Source organism: Macaca fascicularis, chromosome 3 (genome assembly GCF_037993035.2).
Source record: "Macaca fascicularis isolate 582-1 chromosome 3, T2T-MFA8v1.1".
Taxonomy (NCBI): domain Eukaryota; kingdom Metazoa; phylum Chordata; class Mammalia; order Primates; family Cercopithecidae; genus Macaca; species Macaca fascicularis.
In genome coordinates, this window is record NC_088377.1 from 91,207,672 (window position 1) to 91,225,714 (window position 18,043).

At 37.0% G+C, this 18,043-nt stretch overlaps 1 protein-coding gene across 10 annotated transcripts in view; it reads right to left on the reverse strand.

Annotated features, from left to right (window-relative positions):
* The window catches only part of POU6F2 (POU class 6 homeobox 2), a 496,562-nt gene that overhangs the window by 384,617 nt on the left and 93,902 nt on the right, over positions 1 to 18,043 (reverse strand). For all 10 annotated transcript variants that reach the window (XM_045389033.2, XM_045389038.2, XM_065542098.1 and 7 more), the window contains exon 2: positions 12,762 to 12,933. In XM_045389033.2, coding sequence (XP_045244968.1) covers positions 12,762 to 12,933 — 172 coding nt within the window. The remainder of the gene's footprint in view (positions 1 to 12,761; positions 12,934 to 18,043) is intronic.

The following is an 18,043-nucleotide window of genomic DNA, read 5'->3' on the forward strand; positions in this document are numbered from 1 at the left end:
TCCGGTTACATTCCAGGTACTCTATAGGCTTTTACATGTGTCATTTCACTTCAAGCTCAAGATTGTCCTGTGGCGTACCAGCAATACTTCCATGCAGAGATGGGGAAGCTGAAGTGTCAACATGTTATTACTTTACCCAGCCAGTGAACAAGTGGCAGAGCCAGACTCAAGCCCACACAACCTGACTCCAGAGCCTTGAAGCCCTACTTTATAGTGTAAGACAATGACCAGGTGCGGTAACTCATACCTGTAATCCCAACAGTTTGAGAGACCAAGGTGGGAGGATAGCTTGAGGCCAGGAGTTCAAGACCAGCCTAAGCAACAAAGTGAGACCCGCCTCTTGCAAGTTGAAAAAAAAAAATTAGCTGAGTGTGATGGTGTACGCCTGTAGTCCCAGCTACTCAGGAGGCTGAGGCAGGAGGATCACTTGAGGCCAGGAGGTTGAGGCTGCAGCCATGATCATACCACTGTACTCCAGCCTGGGTGACAGAGCAAGATCTTGTCTCAAAAAAAAAATAAATAAATAAAATAAAATAAAATAAAATAAAATAAAAGGAATTGGCCCCCGATAGAACATATGTAAAAACATAAGTAAATAAAAATAAAAAAATAAAAAAATAAAAATTATATAAGACAAATAAGAATTTTGGGAGGAGAATGAAGGCAGAAAAGACAGGGAGGAAGAAATAATCTAATTCATCCTCCCTTTGGACATGATTAAGAGACAATCCCTAAAGAAGAGCAATTGTGTTCCGCGGCATATGCACCAAACCCTGTGATGAAAACATTGCGAATGTCATTTGTCACAAACCACTTAATGTTCCTTTCTTCTTCCCTACTTTTTGGAGATCATAGTTTTTTTCTCAAATGTTGGGGCTTCTAACCAACAGACAACTTTTGAAAAGCGTGGTTTTGAAGACTTAAAATTGCCTAAAAAGGTACCAGAAATGATCAAGTAAAATAGAATGTCAATGTGTGATGCTGATTGTGGGCCATTTCAGGGTGGGGTCCCCATGTCTTGTTCAGTTTTGCATCTTCAGTATCCCTCACGTGGGCAAGCTAGGTGATCAATTCTATCTGGTGTCTTCTCTACTGAGTCCTCAGGAGACAGCACCGCCCCTGCCACAGAGCAGGTGCTCAATAAACATTTATTGAATGGATTAATTCACTGTTCCATGTTGAATGCATAAACTGTATTGAATAGAAAAAACTCATACAATAAATAGGGCAAATTATGGGTTTTCACTTCTACTCTACACTGTAACTATACGATATATATGTACCCCTCCTCTGTTTTGAAAGTGGCGCAAAAGTAAGAAATCCAGTTTCAAAACACTTCACGGCAAAGGAGAAAAATATAAGAAGTGGAGACAACAGCGACTTGATGAAAATTCCTAGGAAAAGTAATTTCAAAGATTCAATATAGAAATGATCCCAGGATATCATGGTTTTATTTTCATCAATTGTTTTATTTTGAGAGGAAAAGATTGTTCTTCTAACTTCTATAAACATGCCCCCACCAAAATGGAATGTTTCTTTGTATGGCTTTGTGACTGTCAGAGAACAAAGAAGGAAATGTGATGAATTTTGACAGAGAATAATAATAATAATAAAAACCCTTTTATTTATTCTTTAGTACCCTCTCTGGAAAAGGGCATATATACTAAGAATGGCATAAAATGACAAATATAATGACACTGTAATTTCAAAGAGTGCAAAATGTTAAAAACTTGATAACCATTGTAAAACAGCTTCATAATTAAATTTATATTGAAAATGTCATCACGTTTTATCTATATATTAAAGATATGAAATCAATTTTTAAAGTATTTTAAAAAAATTCACATATATATTTGTTTCACCTGATACGCACAGTTGTGCTATTTTGCTTTTACATTGCATGAAGTATTTCATTATATAAGCTAATTTCAAATATTGTTAAACTAAAAGCTTTACATTATTTTTATGTTCACTTGCTAAATGTTCAGACACAGCCACATTAAAACAAACCATGTCAGCTTTCAGCCATCTATTTTTAAATTTTAAGTCATTTTTTTTTCCTAGGCTGCAAAAGTGTATTACCAAATAAACTGACAAAACATCTCAGCAACTAACATAAACGTGCAATTTTAATGCCTTCTAATCACACAAATCAATATGAGATTTTTGTACTTGTGCATGACCTTCTTCAAATTATCCCCCCATTTTGGCTGAATCACAACGAGTGTGGGCTATTTGATAAAAAACCCTAAGTGTGTGAAATAAGAGCCCTCGCTTCTTCTGCCAGACTCCTCTTGACAGAAAGATGATAGAAGCATCACATCCCTGGGAGAGTAAATGCAAACTGACAAGAGATGAGCCTTTAGATGTTGAATATAATCTTGAATTGTGCTTGAAGTGTCTTATTATCTTGTCTTTTGATGTCTGAAGGGGTGGCTCATTGTTAGAAAAAGGAAAACCCTCGCGCATCTTTGCCATCTTTAAAAATTGTTTGGCCTTTAACAACTGCTTTTCCAACTAATGTCCATTTCTCTTGACAATAAATATGGCAGGTCGTCGGCAAGTGACAAACAATTTACTTTACATGCCACACTTTTATGGGTTTTGAGAGCTCATGTGGAAGTATTTTAAAAAGCCCATAGAAATTAGCAGTATTACAAATGTTAAGAGGACTGAGATCTCCATGCAGATACTGATGTGAAGTTACTCATCATGGTTATTTCCTGCTGTTTCTGGTTCTATATCTCACTGGTGCCAGATTCAAAATTCAAGTTCTTTATTTATCATTGACTAAAAATAGCCAGAGAAAATGAAAGAGCAACAATCAGTTCTGACAGATTCCATAAAGGAGATGCACAAATACAGATTTCCGACACACACTGCAATATTCAGAAAGGTGTATTTAAAAATGCTTATTTCTAAGTAGGAGATCAAGATCAACAATGGGCTTGCTGCATTTTGCCTTTTATTTTTAAGAATCTTCAGCACGTTTTAATTTCACCGCCACTTTGGGTACCCCTTACCCTTTGTATCTACCATTTGTTTTGTGGTTTTAGTTTTAACTTAAAAGTTTAATGATGTTCCTGGTCAATAGGATTTCTTAGCAGCTAAATCACAGTCCTGCTAGCTTTCTGTCACCCAGCCAGATTTTGTGAAAGCTTTCAAGATCTTTTCTCAGACCTCCGTCACTCTAAGAATCCATAAGAATTCTCAAAAGGACCATAAACCGTTACAGGGTTCAGGTTATTGTATCATTATAAAAACATATTGATACACTACAGATGACAAGACGTGTAGCCACCATTCTAAGCTACTGCAACCACCTCCATGCCATCAGCAATCTCCAAGGTGACCAGCTCTTTTTTTGTAAGCAGGCAGCTGTAGATATTAATTCCTTTTAAAACATGAGGCATAATTTTTAACACTTTTCTGATGGCCTGCAGATTCCAGTTGGCTTATTAGAAAACTACCATGAATACAGGATGCAATTAATGGGAGAAGTAAAGATTTAAACTAGAGCAAAGAAATAGACTAGTCTACCTGAAAATTTGAGCAACTTCTTGGGTAAGGCTTAAGACTAAAACCTGCCTTCACCTTAGGAACCAGAATAAAATGAGCCAATCAACACTTAAAACAGTGACATATGTTCCTCTCAAAAGTTTGTGAAAGTTTTCCCTCATAATTGAGAGGATCCTTGTTCTGGATATGTACGTGTTCGTAGATTATAGAACAGTGTATGGATTTAGTTAAATGGAACCATTGAAATAGGAGCTTGATGCAATATTTCTTGTATGCTTCTCCTTTTGCAAATAGCATGTGTCCTTTCTGACACATTTCTATCTTGCAGTATTTTGGGAAACGAAGTAGGTATATTGAAAAAAATGCCAGTTTTGATGAAGTGCATTTCACTCCCCACATTACTTCCATGTGTATACATTTTTAAATAGAGGAACATGTGGGTTTCCATTCGACTTTTTATTCTCCTTTACCCTGGGTCGATTTGAGCAAAAAGTCACGTACAATAATTTTTCATACTTTTAAAACAGCTTCAAATATTTGCATTTTTAAATAATATTAACCCCTTAGCTTCTCCTCTGCTTTGACAGTGATGATTCCTTCCTGCAGGAGGTCACCCCAAATCATTAATTTGCAAAAATAAATGTTGCCATATTGGTATTAAAAGGCAAATAACCACATATGTGGTCATCAAGAACTGCAAAAAGAGATTAATCATACCATATTACTTTAACAGTAAATGTTTAAAATATGATTTCTTTATTGTGCACCAATCACACACTGTACCTTGATATATAGGCACATAGAATCCTTAAAGGAATGTGTAACAAAAATTGTGCTTAATAACTATTGAATAAATGCTTTTGACTTAAAAAAAGAAAAGGATAAATGTTTATATTGTGATATATGTCTATCCCAGAAATAGACAAATATTTAGGTTCCCAATATTTTAGATCCCAGAGTCTTCCCTAGCTTAGGTAAGTTGGTATGCTTTAAAAATACATATATTTTCTACAAGTCAAGTTGTCCAAAACCCCCAGATTTCTTTACTCAATTAAACTGCACAAATCCTGAGGAATCTTCTTGTCTCTTCTGCTCAGTAAATAGCAGCATCGAAGAAGACACTGGAACTTGGATTCTAGCCCAAGTAGGGCTGAAGCAATGCTACAATATAATTAGTTTCCCTTTTTTGGTAAGCTATTAATTTTGATACATTTATCAGGGAACTGTTTTTTAAATATACAGGAGAAATGCATTTAAATGTTGGATGGATAGCATGAACTAAAAGAAGGCTTATTATTATAAATGAGACTTTGCTAGTTTTACAATAGAGAAAATACATACATACTACAGATTCAGTAAGACAATTTGAAGCATTGTATGTGTATGAAGAAAATACGGAGAAAAGCAGACCATAGACACACACAAATATTTTATACAGATAGCATTACACTTATTTCACTGTGCACTCACAGTGCCTAAGAAAGAAAATATAGGGAAACAAAAATAAAGTATGGAAGTGGTAAGAAAATGGATAAATTTGCATTGCTATTTTAAAACATTGTGTTAATATCAGTCTTTAAATATGAATTCCTTGGCTTTCACAAACTTCTGTCATAATTATACTTTTATTCTGATTAATAGGATTAAATTAAAGAAATACAAAATATTTGGAAGGTACATCAGTCAATCCCAAGAAACACTGATTATTTTACAGGAAAAGATGAAACACTAAGAAAACTACTTAATGCCAAACAATATATGCAGGATACATGTATTCATTAAATTGTGAAACTGTTTCATGTTGGTTATCATTGGGACATCATAAGTATCCTAAAAATACCTTCATATTCTACTTCATTCATGAGCTAAACTAACAGGTTTTATTTTGGTTATTTACTAAGAACATTTTTAACCATGTTAGTGAATGCAGATTTCATTATATAGTCCCATTTTCAAATGGTCTTTTGTACAGCAAATCTCTTAAGCATTTAGTTCATGTATAATTATATTACTTAGTTTCTCTAATTATAATCTGATTATTTTTCCTTATATTTTCAAATAGTTTTAATGGCAGTGTGGTCCTCCAATAATTAGTCACTTGCTTAGACTATTAGTTATGTTGTTCCAGGTAGCTAATTTTTTAATTTTAAAAAAATCACAATATATTCTTGTTACATGTAAGACCTTAAAATCACTTAACAAGGAAAAACTGTAAGAGAAGTTTGGGCATGGGCATGGATTTTCTTTTCCATTCTCAAATAAAATATAGACATTCATATAACATACTAGGAAATTTTTTAAAGTAGAAGTTAATTATTAAGAAGCGATCTCAGGAGTAGGCATCTTGATTAGGTAGTTTTAAAAAATCACCTTGGAATATTTATAAAACAAAATTAATTTACATTTCTCTGCGAATGACAAACTTTCTTTAGCCTCAAGAGATCCAGTGTTATTCTTTCTGACCTCTGCATTCACACTAAAAGGGCTTAATCTATTTTTGATAGCTTATAAAGTGTCACAGCATAGACTAGGAGATGTCTCCAAACAAGTCCACCCTTGTTTCATTTTTATGAAATCTGACTTTGACAATCAGGAGGTGAAAGTTTACATTGAAAAGATTAAGAATCAGATCAACATGTTTAATAATCGACCTCATCAGAAGCCCCTATATTGCCAAAGCACAGATACTCCTTTATGAATAAATATTACTTGAAGGTATTCCCAAAGAAAAGTCTAGTGTTGATAGATTTAGAAGCTAATTCAGAGTCATAGCATGACAAAGTATATGTTCAACTGCAAAATACCATATAAAAAATTAAAACAAATTATGCTCACTTGTTTCTCTCTCAAAGAAAAGACATTTGAAATTTAAAAAGATAAACATTTAAAAAGTAAGACTGAAATGGCATGAATAAAAGAAAAGCTGAACAAAAACGCCAGCTAAGTACAGAACCCAGGAAGACAACAAACAAGAAAATTCCAGAGCCAGGCTGATATTAAAGAGAAACCCATCCGCTGGAGAATGGCAACTGTTACTATGAGCTTTCTCTAGCTACCTCTGCCTTTGGATATTTTTTAAAAATTTATTAACCTGACAGCGGGAAACTTTATACAGATTGCCCCCTGACAGGGTGCCAGTTTGGTATAAACACTTTGCTATCCTTTTCTTTAGCATAAAAAATCAAGAAACATGTTAAGTGGAGCCAGGTGCATATTTGGGCAAATGTGCCTGCTTCTCCGATTGCCTCTGCATTCCCAGGGAAGGCCTGAATAATCAGGGCAGCCCAATAGCAGAACTGAACCTTCTACCCTTCCTCTTCACATTTACTTTCTTTTTAATGTGTGAATGTCTGATGTATTATTAATCCCCAAATATAAACCAGCAAGGTCGTCAATCAAAGAAAGTGCCAATTCTGTCACAGATTAACTGTTGACTGTCTCATAACAAACAAGGTCCACTTGAAACGGTCAAGTGAAATCTCAGCGTTGAAGTGGGAGAAAAACGTATTTGGTCAATTCTTGAGAACGGGAATGCTAGCTGTATAATTAAAGCAGGTAATTAAGAGCGAAAGCAATCTTCTTAAGGGCTGAGCCTTGGGAGCTTGAATCTGGAATGCACCTCTATTTATTAATTATGACATAAACTGGGCTGGGTGAACTACAAAAACACTGTAATGCCATGTAACCTTTAAGTCAGAAACATCCAAGACATTCAAGAGATGAAAATGGGATCATTTAAAGGAGTGATGATGTACAGATTAATCTCATTTCTAATACCTTATTTCCTGTTGTTTTTAGGACAATTTAATGACAACAACAAAATATAAGAATCACAGTAATCAAAATTAAAGGGGAGAAAAAAGTAAAACCATATCAGTATTTTGACTTGCTAATGTGCTACCATGGAGTATCCTTGGACACTGCAATATTGAACTTCCTGCTTTAAACAGAGGTCTGACCTGAGCACCCCAGGCATAGCGAAGAGCTAGCAAAGACAGGCACAGAGGAAGGTCTCCACTGACGATTCTGGCACATATTGTGCACTGCCCCCCATTGAAGTGCACTTAGAAATGAGCAGCTCCACAAACAAATGTGAAAAATTTGAACACCAGTGCCTCTCTATATGGATTTATTTTTATTTCAAAGCTTACACATTCATGTTATTTAAAGTGGATTTATTTATCAATGGAGCATTACAGTGTTTTTCTGGGGGGAAAATCTAAACTAAAATTGTCCAAATGCACACAGCCTCTCACTGATTTTTTTAAAAATACCCCTGTGCATTAGACTTTCTTAAATGTAAGAAGTGTATACAAATATGCATTTTTTTTTCACTCAAGTATGCAGCAGCATGACAAGGGCTTGTTTGACTATTAAACCATAACTGATTTTTGACAAATACTTTGTGCATCTCACTTACTTCCACACATACAGGTTTCTACAGATTTCTTTTAAATAACTATTTTTGCATAAATCTATTACTCAAATTATTTAGTTGATTTAAAAAATATACTTTTAATATTTCTTTAGCAAAACTTTCTTTGGTGAAAGGGGGTATACATTTTCAATTGATATAATACAGAAACTTCTAAAAATATAGAAGCATGATACATATTTTAAAGAAATATATTTCTCTAGGGAATTTACCTCATCACCTCCTAACTAAATCCCTCTTGGGTTTAAGCTCTTGGTACTGATTACTGGCTCCAGAATAGTTAATCAAAATATTATAAATACCCAAGGTACTGAAGCCTGGAGAGAGACGTTTAAATAAAGTAATGAAGACAGTGATCCCATAATGAAGGCCTCCACTGATGCACGGGCGCCAGGCAGCGTCACCCCCAAGTGCAGTCCCCGTAATGCCCTGCAATGACCTCCACGCTGACCTGCAGAGACCACTGTCTCAAGGGGTGACAGACAATTTAGTCCTTTATCCTTTTGTCATTGAAAGCGACTCCACTGCCATAAATTCTAATCAAGTCAAACTGGATGGCAATTTGAAAGAAAAAAATCTTATAATGCATGTTTCTGTGAGAAAGATCACAGAAAGGAAAAGAAATACACAATATAGTACATTCTATAGCATGGAGGAATCCCTGAGCCAACTTTAAGGCCTTTTCCAACAGCTCACAGATAAATGGCATTGAAAATACCCACTCTTAAAAGTATCATTGCATGCAATTTCTTTTATCCTAGAAAAGCACAATATCAGAAGAGAAAATCAACCACAAACTTTTTACTTTGGATGCAATGCTTATACAAGGTTTTGCAGTTCCATCTCAGCTCAAGACTCTTAGCTGTGTGCCCCATTCATGCACAGTGTAGTACAACTGAGAAGCCAGCCACCGAGACTAACGCAGCCACCCAAGATAGCTGGGACTTAAAGGAAAGAAATCATGAGGTTTAACTTCAAACAATAAACATTTTCCCAGGAGAAACACTGTTAATAAATCATCTTTCAAATCTCAAATATATAGGGGAGAAAATATTTAGGGCATGTTTTATGAAATCTCACTTCTTCGGCTGAGAGTGCATGGGAAAACTTTAGTGCACATATTTTTTCCAAGGATATATATTACTTTTATCCTTTCTGCCGTCATTTTCCTGACCAAGTGGTTGATGCTACCATTTGAATTTTAGCATCCAACTTGACTGAATGTGGAACACTGAATTCTTGATGGGCTTCTAAAAGTGAAGCACCACATTGACACGAGTACTATAAATGTCACTAGAGAAACACAGCAACCTCTTCCCTTTAAGATGGTTTGCCAAAGGCCAGTTTTGAGAATGGTTTCCAATATGTACATCACCAGTCACATATTAAATGACTGGCTCTATGTAGCATCACTCATCTGATCACACAGCTAAAGCCCTGTGAGATACAGCTCCAGATTCTCTGATAATCCCCCACCCCCAACCACATGCAAACCTGTTCTCCTCTATACTGTTTCTTACGGCTCAGAGCTTAGCATAATACAGTCATGAACTGAAAAAGGAGAGAGGTATCCTACAGGCTTTAGAAGAATAAATAATGGACCACTTAATGATATCACAGAGAACTACCTAACCACATGTTTCTCAATGAAATGTGGATTCATCTCTCCTAAGTGTACTTTAGTTTCCATGGCTGTTCAAGTTAAGCAAAACGTTACCACTGATGTAATTACTTTATAAAACACAAGGGCCCTTTTCTGAACTTTCTACTTAGGCTGGCATATGGCTTCTCCTTTCTCCTTCTGGTAATCTGAGTTGCTCAGAGCACTGAAACATTCTGCACAGTATGTTTCCCTTTGGATGCTGTTAAGTGCAGAGGTGCAATTTAAGGAGAGGCATAAAAGGCCCAGTGGTTCCTGGAATTTCCTTTGTTTATCCATAGAGGGCATCAGTATTAGCCTTTCTCCTGCAGTTTTGGGCTGAAGGTACCATACTGTGAGGGAAACAGACTTGTCCTCTGGATTGCTAATTTGAACGGTACACAGATGGGGGAGGAGGCTTCCAATAAATCCATTTATACTGAAATTTCAGGTACAATAAAAAAACCTGAGCTCTGCTTGTCTCCTGTTGTTGGTTAATGTCTCTCCATGAAACTAAACATATCAAGATGCACATGATTTGTCATAATCTTGCCATCTCATTAGAGAAGCCCAATTTTCAATACTACAGTGTAGATATAGAAGAATGACAGTTTGAGAGAGAGAGTGAGTATATTAGAAAATTATTGTTTAGATAAAAACATAGATGCTGTCAACTATTCAGGAAGAACACAATTCTTCATTATCAAGTAAAGGGTATAATCAAGACTACATCTAAAAACAAAAAACAGACTTGAACATATGCATATCAAAGAAAATCATGGTTCCTTAAATTGTGCTGCCAAAGTTGCTAAAAATTCTGGGACAGAATTATTCTGGAAAGTTTTAGTCAGTTACGTAAACTTGAATTGCTACGGCCAAGTCCTGGTAATATTAAAAAGTAAGAGCATAACAGGCCCCTGCGAAGGAAACCTTATGAGAATATTAGGGTGTCTTCCTCCTGATCCTTTCTATTCTTTCTTTCTCATATTGTCTCTAATTTTTTCTCAAGTTCTCAAAACTGTTAATCTACTGATTTCTTCTTGACCTAATTGGAAACTGGGAAATACTCGCGTTGTGTTTGAAAAACAGTCTAGAGACCAAAGACAATTAAGTGAATTCAAAAGGAATGTAAGATGTAGATTTTGCTGTGTCCTCTCACACAAACTCAGAAGCTGAGAATTTCAAAATGAAAAGCAGATTCCTTCTAAAATCCACTATGATTTTAACATTAAACTATGAATTCTTAGTAAATGGCACCTCACAAAAATATTACTTTTGAATTAAACTTTTAATTCAAATCTCTTTGACCCTCTTGGAATTTTTGAAGCTTTTTTCTCTACACATGCAAATCAGTAAGACATAGCATAACAAATCTATAACAGTGTTCAACACTGGGAACCCTAAACAAATGAAAAAATCAATCACCCCTCTTCTGGATTACTTGAAAGAAAACAAGTTGGAGCTCCAAGCTCAAGTCTACAAAATCCATTTACTTTTATTTTAAATGCATGCAAAGTTTAGGAACAAAAATGTATTATCTGTAGCTTGTTGAACTCAAAATTGATTACTTTTTAAAAGTCAAAGTGCTTACTTAGCATACTCAACATCAGACAGGTATGAGCATGGCTTTTACCTTTCTGTAAATTATCATTTTATCTGACTTTTCTCACTACTCTCCTACAATTGAAGCGAAGGTTTTAGTGCATAATTCTTCCTAGATGGATAAAAACTTACACTGTAAAAAAATTTCTTTAGGGTGAAAATGCTAAAACCCGAATGCACGAGTTTGGAAATTCATGTCAGAGGTAGCATTGCTGCTTTTCAAAGAAGGGGTGCTACCAAAGAATTTCTTGCAATTGGAATCTAGTATATTGTTAAGCATAAAACAGTATCGCACCAAGAGAAAATCTGAAAAGCAGAGTTTCTCTGTGACATCTCTCTAATGTTTGATTGAGTAAGCATTTAAAATTAAGGAAAAGCTTGTCTGTTGAAGCAAGCTAGCCTAGAGTTGCCAAACTCTCAAGGCAGCTTGGTTTCTGTATGTTAAAATAAATAAATAAATGAAGCCTGTGTTTTAAGCCGAATTGCTGATTTTCTTAACAAAGTAGTAGTCTATGTAATGATTTTTTTTTTTTTTTTTTGAAGTTCAGGTGCTTGTTTCTTACCTGAAACCAAGCAGTACTCTGCCTGATATATATACCTCAGGTTAGTAGGTATACATATGTCTATGTGTGGGTGCACACACATGCACTTGAAAATAATTAAAAGCAAATGTTTCAGGAGCAATTGTTCTGAAAAGCTAACGTCACTCTGAACCCTAAAGTGCTTCTCCAGCAGAGACATCCATTAACATCTATCACTCAGGCACGCGCCTCAACAATCCGCTCCCCTTTCTGATTAGAGATCACAGTTGCATGAGTTGGCTTACAGAGTGTCATCTGTTTGAATGACAGATGTCTTTGCTGGAGTGGCACTCTGCTTGTTCTTGTTTTGTTTATGAAACAAAGATTCCTAAAAGGTCCTGGGCTGCCTCTACTTTTAGTTATGAGGCTATAAACACAATGTTGAAAAGGAGAGGGGTAGAGGAGGGAATCAGAGAACCTGTTTTCTTTCCTCATCACCTTTTTTAAAGAAGAAATATTCATTCTGATTGTGATGACACATGTTATTTCTTAGAGCAATTCCCGTGGCCACCTTTGTTTACCTGGCATAGCAAGACTTGTATTGATATTTTTCAGTTCTCCTCTCCCATCTTTAGATGACAGATAATGTCTTTACTCACCTTCCCCTTAACAAAAGGCTGCGAAGCAACCTGAAACCGAGTCGATATTTACTCAATAAATGTTAACCAATTCTCACAATGGAACCGATTTCCTGATTATTATTACCACTTTCTATTTTTTTCCAAATAATTTCCAGCCTGGGGACTCTAGTAATATTTGACAAGTCAAAATGGGCAGCGAATAAGTTCCTTGTTGGTAAAAGTTTGGAGGACATCCTCCTAGCTGGCTGGAATCAGCTTCGGTGGCTTAGCACCTCCAAGATGCTCTTTTTTAGTACTTACGAGAAAACTGAATGAACAACAGAAAAAAAGGGGGGGTTGGGGGGGTTGGATTGCTCTTCCGGACACCATGGTAGTACTGAAATGAAATACCTAGACAGACTTACCGAAGAGCTTGCTGGGAGTGTCCTCGCTGTCATTTGATTCCACAGGCGCAAGCAGGGGCTCATTCAGCTCGCTGTCTGAAGTAGCAGCCTTGTCCTCACCTCTCAACTCCGCATTCATTTCACTCCGCACTGACAGCAAGGGCTTACTGACTTGTCCAGCTATCATTGGATCCTAGGATGGGCGAAAAGAGTGAAGGGGAGGAAAAAAAAAAGTGGCAGCTTTAGAGTGCGTGTCCTCTCTCTCCCTCTCCCTCTCTCTTCTCTCTCTCTCTTCCACACACACTCTCCCTCTCTCCTCTCTTATCTCTGGCTGCTCCCGCTGTTATTGCTGGCTGCAGTCAAGTGAAGAGCTATTACAGATCCGATGAGTTCTCCATTACTCCCCACCCTATTAAAGCTCAACTAGCATGTGAGAGATTCAGGAGGCTTTGGAGGAAAAAAAAAAAAAAACTTATTTGAAAGCAACCTAACCAACACAGCTTTAATTGTGGGATATGCTTTTGTGCGAATGGTTTTACACCTTGTTCTGTCTTTAATGCAGTAAGAAAAAAGAAAGTGCTGGGCTTGTACTTCAGCAACATACTAAAAAGGAAGAGCACCCTATGGAGGAACCACGGGCTATTTTAAGAAGCCTTCTCCCCGGGGGAGAAGCAATTAAACCCTATCCCAAGAGCAGAGAAAAAAGATAGGGAGAAAAGAGACCTCGAAAGGCTTTCAATGGAATAAAAGATATTTCTTATGTAAATTCTATAAGCACCCTTAGAAGTTGGCTTCACTGGTCCCAGATTGGGAACCGGAGCTGACCCCAAATCAAATGAACATTCTAAAGCAAATAATACACAACACAATACACGAAAATTGATTTAAATTTTTTTTTAAGGAATTGGGAAAATACTTACAAACTGTGTTCAATAATTCGGATACCTAGAGCATCACACACCCAGAGCATTAAAGAAAAAGAAAACAAAAATCGCCTTCAGAAAAGACAAACTTTCCCCCCTAATTATTTAGATCTGCTTTATCTTCAGCTCATTTAGGAGGGCATTTTAGGATCAGAAATATTTTCCAAGTGTAGTCTTTTATTCCATTTGCAAACTGAGACGCATAATATTGTTTTGGCACAATATCAGATATCAGATGCAGAAGGAAAGGAGGAGCAAGAAGTGCCCTTTTTGCGAGATCTGGGAGCTATTTATTGCCAAGTTCATGCCTAAATGGTTCCTGAGCAGGAAACAGGTGACCAGCACAGAAGCAGGTGGGGCGGCATGCTCCCGGGTCCCACCATTGCATTGGTTGCGGTATGCCTGTGTGTTTTTTTTTTTAATGTATTCATGCCTGAAAAGTGAATTTGATATGACACATGATAATCTATGAAAATGTTAATCAATACAAATAGTTTAAGCTGTCATCAAATGCACTTCTTTAGTCAATACTCATACCATTGAAAACAATGTCACTGTCACCAGGGCTTAATTTGCACAGCACTTAAATATTGGACTCTGTGCATCAATGCACTTCTTCTTCAAATACTGTAGGTAAACACATTTTCTCCCTATTTAAGGCTGAAGCACTCAGCACGCATTTAGCTGAGCCGAATCCTCCCTTTTGAATACCTTGATAGGTCCACTGGAGGGCAAAATTAATACTTAATTGAATCTCACAGTCATCAAAATAATCAATACTTTTTTATTATTTATTCTTTACAGTCTGTTGACTGTTTCAAACCTCTGAGGGAATGGTGGAAAGGATTCATGGCTTTGAAACACTGTCATTTAACAAGGTAATTTTCAGTGGGGCATTAGGGGTTGTGAAACATATAATAAAACAAAAATGGTGGCTTATAATAGGAAGAAAGAAAAGAATTATATTTCTGCCATCTAACAAAACAGGATAAATAAAAAAGCAAGTGCAGAGAAAGAGAGAGAGCGAGAAAGGAGGGGGATGAGGGAGAGAGAAAGACTGGCTTTTGAAGGGTTTTATCATATCAAGAGCAGAGCCAAGCTTTCATAATGCTGACATTTCTCATCCTGACAATCCTAAACAAGTGGAAAGGATGAGATCGCAGATATCATCTTTCATCACATTCCCCAGCTTAAGAACCAACATGACAGCTCCTCTCCCCTTTACACTGTTAATTACTAAATAAAATACTACTCTCTGTCAGCACCAGATTATTGCAGATAGCAACCACAAACATTTCTCCATTGTTTTCCCCCCTCAGAAATGGTGATACCTACCTTGAACTCCTTAGAAAAGAAATTAGACTTGTCTCACCATATTGTAAATATTTGAAATATAATCAGTGTAATCAATGCAGTCGATTCACAGTATTGTCAGCTTGAATTTGCTAGTGATAGATTTGCATTTTGTTTACTGGGTCTTGTTGCCGGGATTTGGAGCGCTTGAAACTTGGGGGAGATGGGGGAGGCAGGAAGAAGGGAAAGGAGACACACAATTCTCAAAATTTCCCCAGATCTCTTTCCTAAATATCTAAGAAAGCATGCCTGTTCGAGTTCTGATTCAGTTGGTGGGTGGTGGGTGGGTAGGGAAAGAAACAACGCTCGTTGGTTGACCTCGTGGCATTCCTAAGTATACTTGTCATGTGATGTCAAGATCCCAGGTTTACATTCTAGTCCACTCTTTTTACTTTATAAAAGGTTGAATCCTCAGTCTCTCTAATCTAAAGGAAGGGGTGTGACCTGTACCTTTGAGATACCCAGTCTCTGTTGCTGTACTGTTCATCTGAGCATTTTTTAAGATAACGTTAATGATAAACTTATGTTGAGAATAGCAGCCTTATGATAAGTCAGACATGATTATTAATGTGCCAGTGAATATCTGGGCAAACTTAAGAAAGAATATTCTACTCTTGCTTTATTTGTAAAGGGTTGAACTGAATCCTGAACCACACTGACGAGCTGAAATGCAGCTGCTGAGTTCAAGTGCACTTAAATCTTTAAGATGTTCCGTCTGGCTGATGTGTGCAAAACATGCACTGGCAGATGGTATATGTTCACTGACCATTAGCTCTTCTTCCTTAAATTACTTTTATGTACCTCATACATGGCTAGGTTCCCAACTAGTGCCTCTCACTGACTTGAGCTTCGAAAATCCAAGAGTTTGTCATTCAAGTACTCATTTGAATTTTTTGTGTTACAAACACTTTACGTTTTCCATGATGCAGCCCATATATATATATATACACACACACACACACACACACACACATACATACATGACATGGTTAAACAGCAAACCCCCAGTGAGGCAGAGAGCAGACAGCTTTTAATCACAGCTGCAGCCACTGGGGGGTCCATTTGAAAATGTGTCACAAGCAGTAACCAGTGAGTACAGACTTATAAGTGATGGGGGAGTGCCTCTTTCAAGTAGCACTCGGCTTGGAAGTCATTCTCTCTCTGCCAAGAGCCACAGCAGTCTGTGAAATCCTTTCTGTCGGAGTAAAGAGAGGATTTTCCAACATGCACCTATGTAGGTGCTTGTAGAAATGTAGCAGACCTGCAACTTCAACCTGTACAAGGATCTCTGCAGTGGTAAACAGGAACAGAAATAGCTAGTGCAGGTGAGAAGTTAAATAGAGCTGATGAAGACTTTTTACTTGAAACTCTGAAATTGTTACTATCACAGTAGAAGATGTTGAGACTTCTTTGCAATTTGTTTATCATCCCTGACAGAAGAAAGTGACTGGTCCACCGTGGAACAGCATTGCAAGTGTGCAAGAATAGGACGTGGCATGTGCCAATACAGGACACTCACAGGGGCCATCAGAGACACAAGAACCAGATGGCGAAAAAAGGAGAAGCAGGAGAGGTAGTTTCTGTTAGCAAAATCACAATAAAAATTTTCACCATGTCCTACAAGGAGAGGACTGCAATCACCACCAGAAACTACACAGTGATTATTTATCTCCTTCAAGCATTATTAAGGAATAAAAATAGGTCCCACTTATTGAATGCCTTTACCAGACAGGCTCCTCAGATGGATCTAATGTTATCCCAGCTATGCAAGGTATCAGCCCAGATGGAGGCTCAGTAGGCTATTTCTTGCCCCAAAGGCACACAGCTAAGTGGTAAAGCTGCATTTTCAACCCTGGCCGATTGATCTCCAAAAGTCAGCACCTTTTTTACCCAGTAGGCATTGAGTAAAAAATTCAAGGCTATGGACTTAGTGACTCATGGGGTATCCCAGATTTTTGGATTATGAGCCACAGCCAGTGGCTGTGAAAGGTGTGAAAGCCTGGATACCCTAGTCCCAGACATCATCTTCCCTGTGGAATATAGGAACAAAACAGCTCTCTGGTTGACTTTGCTTGAATGAAATATATGGGGCAATATGGCATAGCAGACAGGACATCAGATAGTGTTCAATACCCAGGCTTGCATTCAGCTTCACCCTCTAGATAAACATGGCAAGCCACTTAACCACCTTTGGCCTTGGTTTTGTTGTCTAGAAAGTGAAAAGTCTATAATAAAACAATATTTCCCAAAGTGCATTCCACGAAACACTTGCCCCAAAAGACACTCTGCAATGAAAGAGTTCTGCAGTCGTACCCACGTGGAAAACTCAGCAGGGAAGTCTACCGGGAAAGAATTCCATCGAATTATCTTATCTTAGCATTTTCCAAGATTATCTGACCATGGGAGGTCTTTGCCTTATAACTCATATTATCTAATAGATCTGGAATGGGCAAGGTTAGATTATCTGTAAATTACTGCACTAATTTTTAATGATTTTATAATACTAAGCTCAAGCACTTCTACAAGTACCTATTTGTGTAGTGCTTCTCATATTCTAACAACTTTTACCTAATTAATGTTTCTTAGAGTTTATTATGTGTAGTTACCATATATGATATATGATTTACTATGTACTAACCATATATACTGTCATTATATGCTAACTTCTGGTGTACTTTCCTATAATTTTTAAATAGAGATGTCCCAGTGTATTTCTATCATAAAGCCTTGAAAGAGTAGATATGGGGTACTGTATTAAGGAGGAGAATTCAACTTGGGCTTTGTGTTTTTTTAACCAGGCTGCTAAAAATAATACCACATAAACAAATATGTAATTCAGCTAAAGACCTTCAATAATTTAACCAACAGAGTTTTGATAAGCATATTCATTCTATTTTATAGTCAGAGAAACTAAAGATAGCGAGATAATTAACTCAGCAAAGCATCCATGTCCAGTGGCAGCCACGCGATGGAAATACCCACACCTCTCTACACTGAGCTTGAACTAGGTCCAGAGTATTTTTATGT